This window comes from Neolamprologus brichardi, chromosome 17, assembly GCF_056152115.1.
Source record: "Neolamprologus brichardi isolate AB-2024 chromosome 17, ASM5615211v1, whole genome shotgun sequence".
Classification (NCBI taxonomy): domain Eukaryota; kingdom Metazoa; phylum Chordata; class Actinopteri; order Cichliformes; family Cichlidae; genus Neolamprologus; species Neolamprologus brichardi.
The window spans coordinates 37,106,247-37,115,016 of record NC_142120.1 but is presented as its reverse complement, the minus strand read 5'-3'; the positions used below and the strand labels follow the sequence as shown (position 1 = coordinate 37,115,016).

Below are 8,770 nucleotides of genomic sequence, written 5' to 3'. Positions count from 1 at the left end.
CAAACACTGTGTTGATGTGGGAAACCTTACCAGTGCCGGCAGGTAGTGTGACATATCCACAGCTAAATAACAATCTCATAAACTCTTTTAACGCAATACGGCCAAATATATTTAAATGTGACTCACTCATTAAGCATAAAGTACAATAAGGATAACATATGTATTTCTGGTCCACTGAGTTAGGCTTTATTATAGTCCATGTTTCTACACCAGTAGTTAATAGTTATTTTGTCTTGTAATCATAGGGTTCTAGCAAGACTGCATCCATTGGTTTTATGCCTTACTTGTCAATTATAGCAATTGATTGCCAATCATTACAGACATTTGACACACATACTGTGTCATTTCATTCGCTTGTGTGAAACTCAACAAAAAAACTACAGCAAACAAACGCTGTGGCTTCATTTTCTTTGTGATAGTTTCCATCACAGTCGCAAAAATTTACAGAACTTTTTAGTGATTTGCAACTTTGCCTGTTGAGCATAGCGTGGGCAACATGCTCAACTGCTGCAACAACATATATGCATGACACACCTGTTTGGCAAACAGAAAAGTCCCAAGTCCTACATCGGTGTGTGGGCTGCTTTGAGCTCATATAGACAGTCACCAAGACCAACATATTTAAGTAGAAACAACAGGCAGCCAAGCAGATTGTCAAACAGTGTCAAATGTAGTGGCTGACGATGAAAGCTGCATTTTTGTGTTGTGTCAGCGTTCCCAGGAACTGTCCTGGCAGGATGCAGAGTTTATCAGGTAAAGTGAGATTGCTGTTAGCATGATCGTGTCTAAACCTGCGTCTTTTAGCAAACACAAGGGTGACAGTGTTTATTGTAATCCACACAATCTGTGCAAAATAACTTGAATCACACTATTAGGCTTCAGCTTTTCTTTATTTCAATAAATTAAGAACTCAATGTCTCAAGGATTGATTACAGGTCACGTTCAAACACTTGCACTACGTGGGGTTTCCTGGCCAGCTGCCTGGCGGTTGTGCCGGACGCATCCTCAGAATCTTTGAGGCCGAGCTGCAGTAGCGTCCTGGCTGTGTCTGCGTGCTGCCCAATGCACGCCATGTGAAGAGCTGGGAGAAGAGAAACAGCAGTAAAAATCTGCTTCCTGTAATAACTGAGTTTGGTGGTGACATTATCACCATATGACAATGAAAAGACAAACTAACTCTGTTCCTATTTCCAACATATTTCCTGTAAATGAGTTTTATGAGCCAACAGATGACTCTCCCATTTCAGAAGCTTGGTGCTGTTTCTATAACACTGAAGATGTTACAGGTCACTATGGAGCACTGCGCTGATGAGTCTCTGCAGGTTTTCAGACTGAATGAATGCAAACGAGCGACGTGCACAGGTGTATGCAAAACACAGGAACAGCTCTTTCTTTGTTTGATGTTAGTGACAAAAGCAGAAGTAAAGCCGTCACAATATTAACTGTGCAGCTTTCACGTTATTTCAAAGAGTCCAACCAAAAGTTAATGAAGCCTGTAAACTAAAAATGGTGGATTTTTTATGTTGGTTCACTTGCTGCAGCGATGCATGGCGTGGAAAATGATGCTGCATCCCTATAACCTGCTCCAGTGCAAGATGTGTATGAGATAAGGAATCAGTAGGTATGTCTGTGAAGGTTCTCAGTCATCCAGGTCATCGTAGACAAAGGAGCTTGCAAAGAAAAGCGTCTGGACTTCTTTAAGTTACTTGAAGACGTTTCACCCTCATCCGAGAGGCTTCTTCAGTTCTAAGGTCAAATGGTGGAGAGTCCCAGATATAAACCTAGTGGGAGTTTCCCCCCACAGAGGGACAAAAGGACCCCCTGATGATCCTCTAATCGCCTGAGCCAAGGTGTGGAACTGGGTGTGGGTCCCAATCAGCCAGAGTTTCAGGTGAGTTCATTGTGAAACCTGGCCCCACCTTATCATGCGAATTCCTGAGGTCAGATGGCCCAGGGTGTGAGTGGGCGTTAAGGCGTCTGGGAGGGATCTCAAAACTGGATTATAGATGGCAGAGAGTTGGTGTCGTAAACCACCGCCTCTGTTCAAAGATGGCCGCTCACAGTGGACATAGATGCTTCTTTCACTCCTCTTTCAAACCATCTGTCCTCTCTGTCCAAAATGTGAACATTGGCATCCTCGAAAGAGTGACCTTTGACCTTTAGATGCAGATGAACAGCTGAGTCTTGTCCTGTGGAGGTCGCTCTTCTGTGTTGTGCCATGCGCTTGTGAAGTGGCTGTTTGGTCTCTCCAATGTAGAGGTCTGGGCATTCCTCGCTGCACTGTACAGCATACACCACATTGTTAAGTCTGTGTTTTGGAGTTTTGTCTTTCGGGTGAACCAGTTTTTGTCTGAGTGTGTTGCTGGGTCTGAAATGCACCGGAAAGTCATGCTTGGAGAAAACCCTCCTGAGTTTCTCTGATACCTTAAAGAACCTTAAAGAAGTCCAGACGCTTTTCTTTGCAAGCTCCTTTGACAAATCAGTAGGTACGAGATTACCGCCTACTGACCAATCAGCTCTCTGGAATATAGCACCATCGTTCCTGGAAGCTCCCACAGAACTCCGTGCATGGACAGTAGGAAGGTCTAAGGTTTCTTAAAGTCTTCTCTGATGAGCATCGACAAGAATCATGAAATAAAATTACTCAAAAAAACAAAGCATTAATCTAAACATTCATTTCTGTCTTAATGACACAGCTGCGACTCTGAGCCTTTATTCCTCGTGACATCAAACAGGCAAACTTTATTAATAAAGTGGAGCGACGTGTCAAAGCTCACACACTCACACTGCTGCTTTCAGCTTGTATTGTGTTTAAACTGTTCATATGTTTCTATTATTTTCATTTAAAATCAGTTGCTCTGCTGCCTGTGGACCTGTTGCCTCCTCCATGAAAACTTCACTCATCACCAGACTGATAAACGCAGTGTTCAAGTAACCAGCTGACGTCCATCACTGTGTACCAAGTATCCTGACTGTTAGTGTGCGTGAAGCCAGAAAAGATCACGTGTTATTTCCCCGCGTCACATGATCCGTATTATGTTTTCAGCTGCAGAGCACACGGCACACTGGACAGTTCATGGACGTCGTTGTTTGTTAAATAATCACAGATAATAATTATCTCTGAATAAGCTGCATGGTCAGAGAAAATAACTTTACATAAAGGCACTGAGAAGGTCATCCTACCAGTCCTCCCCTTTTTGTCCCGGGCATGAGGATCCGCTCCCAGCTCCACCAGTGTGTTTATAGTGGACGTGTGGCCCTCCTGAAAGAGATGCATGTCAGTGTCAGTGTGAGAAGGATCTGTAGCTCGTGCTTTGCCTCCAGGCTTTTATTCTCTTGTTATGTTCGGTATGTGAGTCTTGTATCAGCAGTCTGAGAAAACTGTTTATTCACTCTTCATGGCTACAACCACAGACGACATAAAACAGCCTCCTGTAATTCTTGTAATGGAGAGCACAGCCATTGCAGGGGGGTATGGACACTGCTAGCATAACGGGCAGGTTTGTGACGAGGCTCCCACACAAACGCAAAGCAGGAGATGAAGCATCGCCAAATATGTGCAAACATTTTTCTTGTAAAACAAAGAGGGGCAAGCAAAAAAAGTTTGGGAACCACTGTGCTATAGGAACCACGTGCAAAAAGGAAACACAAACTGGTGTGATATACCAACGTTACAGACATGTTTTATTTTCTCATCCCTCCAAATCCATGTGCATAATTCCAGATATGATGGCCACTGTAGGACAAACAAGCCACTGTTTGACTGTAGTGAAGAGACGCTGTCAGTCCACGATTTACCTCCACTGTCAATATCTATGTCAGTGCTCTCGTTTACAGTGATACTGATATCCTCAACTTTTCTATCAGTAAGCACTGCTTTAGCTGCTGTTAGCTGCTTTAGCTGTTGTTAGCTGCTTTAGCTGCTGTTAGCTGCTGTTAGCTGATTTAGCTCCTGTTAGCTGCTGTTAGCTGATTTAGCTGTTGTTAGCTGCTTTAGCTGCTGTTAGCTGCTTTAGCTGTTGTTAGCTGCTTTAGCTGCTGTTAGCTGCTGTTAGCTGATTTAGCTGCTTTAGCTGCTTTAGCTGCTGTTAGCTGCTTTAGCTGCTGTTAGCTGATTTAGCTGCTGTTAGCTGCTTTAGCTGCTGTTAGCTGCTGTTAGCTGATTTAGCTCCTGTTAGCTGCTGTTAGCTGATTTAGCTGTTGTTAGCTGCTTTAGCTGCTGTTAGCTGCTTTAGCTGTTGTTAGCTGCTTTAGCTGCTGTTAGCTGCGTTAGCTGATTTAGCTGCTGTTAGCTGCTTTAGCTGCTTTAGCTGCTGTTAGCTGCTTTAGCTGCTGTTAGCTGCTTTAGCTGCTGTTAGCTGCTGTTAGCTAACATTAAATATCAGTGAATCAAACATTGTTGGACACTTAGCAAATAAACTCTAATACAATGTGTAAATGTAAACTGACTGCAGTAACGTTTTTCCACAGTTTTCCCACACAGTGGAAAAACGTTATTTAATTTGTATAGCATGAAGGTCAGGCGTGGAGATGGGTCTTTATCAGTTCAAAAGCTGTAAAACTAATGAAAATACAGTAAAAACACTTCTGCACTTTTTCCAAAGCTGTGCAGTGGGCCCGATCAGAGTGTTTGCCGGGCCGATTCCGGCTCTCGGGCCACATGTTTGTATGTAATATTCCTTAAGGATGAAACTATTCCTCCTTCAAACCAGCGACCCATGAATTTCAGCGTCACGCCTCCACATCCTCCGCTCCACCAGCTGAGCCATGACGAGGCTCTGCTGTTAGTAAATATTAACCACTCCACACAACAACACAGCAAAATACCTGAAACTTCTCAAGTCTTCCCATCTTGGTCCCTTTCCTTACATTCCTACGCTGCCCGTTTATTTATTTATCTTTCCCAACCATTCCGAAACTTCCCACCAGACTGCTGAAGGAGACCAGAGGGAAATCTGACCTTGGCAGCGTAATGCAGGGCGGTGAGCTGGATGCTGGTCGCCCTCTGGTTCACCTCGACATTCAAGTCCTTCACCAGAAACCGCAGAGCCTCATCCTGGCCTGTGACGGCTACCTGGTGCACTGGCTGAGCCCCGAGTATGTCAGCAGCTGCTGCAGATGCCTGTGGCGCGCACACACACACACACACACACAGGTCAGGTGGAGACACTACATATAACTACGTCAGTGCAGAAACATTACTGCAGGGGACTGCTTTGCTCCACCTGGTGCTCGTCTAAAAGAAGCCTGGCCACAGAGATGTGTCCATTCCTGATGGCGTCCATGAAAGGCGTGACTCCACAGCTGTCAGTGCTGTCAGGCGTGTAGCCACATCTGGAAAAACACCAGTAAATGTAAGGATCAGTCAGACAAAGTTATCTGTGAGCTGCGAATCAGCATCAAGCAGGTGGAGCTGCATTTGTGCCAAAAGAAGTCGCATAAATTTAAGAGTGCAGAAATTTTCAGTGTCATAAAAAACAACTTAAATTTTATAAGATCTATCTATCCTTTGACTTCTGCGTCACATTTAAATACATTTTTATACTGTGAATTTGTCAATTTAGGGCATTTTGAGTTGATATGGGCGTTATATGTAAGAACTGCTGACAACTAAAGTCAGACAACATCCAGAGTTGACTGGATTTGGCGTTAAATATGCAGCAGAATTGGTCTCTATGTAAAATTTCAACATACCTGTCCAGCAAGACCTTAACCACCTCCTCACATCCATGCATTGCTGGATGAACAGAGAAAGTGCAAGTTATATGATTTCCCCTCACGTCACATCTCCACATACTGTAAGTACAGACACCTGCGGTGTGTAGTGGCGTCCTGCGTGTCCTGCTCTCCGTCCTCCAGACGTCTGGTGCAACAAGGAGCAGGTGCTGTATGACCACAGGGTCTCCCTCTCTGCAGGCGATGTGGAAGCAGTTCCAGCCGTCCTTGTTTCTCAGTGCGGGGTCGGCACCGTGGCAAAGCAGCTCCTGGATCACGTCCAGGTTCCTCCGAGTGCACGCCATCATCAGCGGAGTCCTGAGACAGAGACACAAATCTCATCTGACAAACAAACTTACTGCAATTGGTGGATATATTCATACACTCTTTGTAGAAGATCTGTCCCGTACTTACTAATAGAGCCACTAGGGGGCGTGGATAACCAGGGGAAATATGGAGTGAAGTTGGAAAGATAATGTGCTGATGCTGTCCTACTGACCTGTTTTTATTTGTTTCCTGCGCTACAATCATGGAACATATTATACAACGTGTAATATCTTCACATTTTAAGAGTAGCTTATGAAAAAAATAATATTACAATTTCTTTCATGTTAATTTTAAACGACCGTACTGAATACACCCCAAAGGAGCACACAGATACAGTCTGAGCACCACTGTAGAACAGTCAGTGTTTAATAGAGCTGGACTGTATCGTGACTTTCACGTGTCAAATCTCAAGTAAAGCCTGAATTTGAAATAATGTACATTTAATTTGTAATAACGTATTGTATTGTCGGCTATTTTTAGCCCCTTCGATTTCCAACTAGAAACACAAATTTATTGAAGTATATTAAAAAAAAGTAAAGCAGTTCCTTCAGGTATATTTAGCTAATATTACGCCATTTGTTTATAGTTGTCCTGTTCTGTCGAGTTAAAAAACGTCACTCCTTCGAGCCGGATTCGAACCAGCGACCTAAGGATATCAGCATTCAGCCTCTACAGTCCTCCGCTCTACCAACTGAGCTATCGAAGGGCGGTAACTCCTCCCACAGCGAAGCCAGCTTTAAAGTGAACCCAAGAAATATGGCGCTTACTTCTTCCTCCTTCCTTTTACAGTAGGGTTACAGTAATGTAGTAACATGTTAACAGGTTCTTTCTCACCAGTCAGCCTTCTTCAGACTGTCCACTTTGGCGCCTTCTTGGAGCAGGTAGCTAACACAGTCCTTGTGGCTCATGGAGGCAGCTTCGTGTAGCGGCCTCTTGTAGTCGTTGTTGTACACCTCTACATCCAAGCCAACCCTCTTTGTCAGGTACTTCACAACGTTCAGGTGTCCATGCCTTGCGGCGTAGTGCAGCAAGGTGTCTCCCGACTTGCCGAAGTGTTTGCTACTGACAGTTTGCGCCGCAGTCGAGCCGCCTAATGTTATGTGTTTCTCCAGCGCGGCTAACTGTCCGTCCTGAGTGAGCTTCACTAGCAGCTTCAAAGTGTTTTCATCCATGCTGGGTGGAAGTTAAATGCTGGAGCAGAAACTGGCCTACGGGCCAAAATAAGAACAGTTACTCTGAAGTGTTGAAGAACTCACGCTGGCCTGTTTACCAGCGCGATTCCTGGTTGAGCTGCTTAAAATCACGTGGCCAACCATGACCTAACCCTGTACCTCTGAAACCAACATAAAGCACGCAAGTGTTTGGTTTTTTACGTACTTATATCTTGATCAAAATTCTAAATATTATTATGAGCACTAATAGATTTTTTTTTTTGCAATTTTAGATTAAAATGACCTGAATTATACAGTGTGTACATATTGCTACAATTTGATGAGAAACCTTTTATACAACAGTCAAAACAAGGTTAGAATGCCGTCACTTGGATTAGGAAAGAAAGAACATCGTTGCCCTTATAGGAGGGCGTGGCCATGTGGATAGTGGGAGATGTAGTTGTTGTAGCAACGTGATTTGGCTCTCTAAACTTTAGAGAGTTCACGTTGCAAATCACTTTGCTCTTTACATTAAAGACAATTTTGGTCGTTTAGAGTCTAAATTGTCTTTAATGTAGTTAAATAATAAATAAAATTTAGGTTAATAAATGATTACTGGCATAATGTTAACACATCTCATGAGGGTAATTATCACAGACTTTCTTTTTCTCTCTCACAAAATACCAAAAGTGGATCAGATATTGCCATCACTGGTCTTTTAAACGAGATAATCCAGCATCTGGCTAACAAGAAGAAGACCAACAAGACGAGTCACATCTGGAGGAAAAGGTGGGGGGAGAGAAAAGAGTCTCAGTCCTCAGAGGACACGGACCATCAGCTCCACGAATGGGACTAGCTGTAACCTCCACGCTGTTCTTGCTGGTGAGTGTGTTTCAGACATTTGACTTTGTACAAATGATGGCTGTCGTATCAAAGCAGCACTGACACACCTTCATGCTTTGCCATCTAGAAGAGCTTTTTTTCTTCTTTTTTGTTCTACAGTTTTATGTCTGTTATGGTTGAATGCTGTTGTAATGTGTAAGGGTTTAAGTAAACAATAGAACTTTTTGTCATTTTACACTAACGTGCTCTGCTTAAAGATTTCCATCGAAGATTTTAACTTCAGCTCTCAGCGCTCGATGAAAGCGTCTGTTTCAGTGGGATCGGTTACTTCTCTACATTAATGGGTCTTTTTGGACAAACACAAACTGTTTTCAGAGGGATGGTTTCTGCACTGCACCATCACACATTCACACACTGTGAGGACTTTGTGCTGATGATGAAAACGTGGTTTTCTAAATCTAATATCACTCACTTGTTAGACTATTTTGTGGCACTGGTATAAACTGACACTGACAATGTGAAACTGCACTGAGATGCATTAGGAGGACATATTACATACAAGAATACTAAAGTGTAATTTCTGTAAATGATGAGTTGTTCAAATGCAGCCCAGCTGTTGGGCAGCTCTGCTCTTCCCAGCTAAAGCTAAGCAGTTCCAGATGTTTCTGAATTCTCTGAAGAGCAGCAAATAAACCAGAAACAAATGCAGGACACAAACTGCAAGTCCTGTTGTA

General features: G+C 43.4%; 1 protein-coding gene and 1 non-coding gene across 3 annotated transcripts; both read right to left on the bottom strand.

The window, feature by feature from the left end:
- Window positions 1–880: 880 nt before the first annotated feature.
- Window positions 881–7,362, bottom strand: ankrd16 (ankyrin repeat domain 16). Of its 2 annotated transcripts, XM_006806519.3 has the most exons (7): window positions 6,877–7,362; window positions 5,813–6,033; window positions 5,695–5,737; window positions 5,226–5,334; window positions 4,961–5,122; window positions 3,184–3,262; window positions 881–1,081 (listed from the first exon to the last, which is right to left on the bottom strand). In XM_006806519.3, exons 1-7 carry the CDS (start codon window positions 7,212–7,214, stop codon window positions 930–932), a joined length of 1,104 nt encoding a protein of 367 aa, XP_006806582.2. In that variant the 5' UTR covers window positions 7,215–7,362; the 3' UTR covers window positions 881–929. The 2 variants fall into 2 exon arrangements, with proteins under 2 accessions (XP_006806582.2, XP_006806581.2); XM_006806518.3 differs by having other exon boundaries at window positions 5,695–6,033.
- On the bottom strand, window positions 6,661–6,748 carry trnay-gua (transfer RNA tyrosine (anticodon GUA)). The gene is given in 2 exon segments: window positions 6,661–6,696; window positions 6,712–6,748. It is a non-coding gene; the product is annotated as a tRNA-Tyr (tRNA).
- Window positions 7,363–8,770: the final 1,408 nt, after the last annotated feature.

Excerpts from the sequence above, each read along its gene's own strand:
- ankrd16 (XM_006806518.3), bottom strand. The coding sequence starts at position 7,214 with ATGGATGAAAACACTTTGAAGCTGCTAGTGAAGCTCACTCAGGACGGA. Across the intron at positions 6,034-6,876 it reads AGTCTGAAGAAGGCTGACTG|GACTCCGCTGATGATGGCGT; the intron begins GTGAGAAAGAAC and ends TCTCTGTCTCAG. Across the intron at positions 3,263-4,960 it reads CCCTGCATTACGCTGCCAAG|GAGGGCCACACGTCCACTAT; the intron begins GTCAGATTTCCC and ends CATCTCTTTCAG.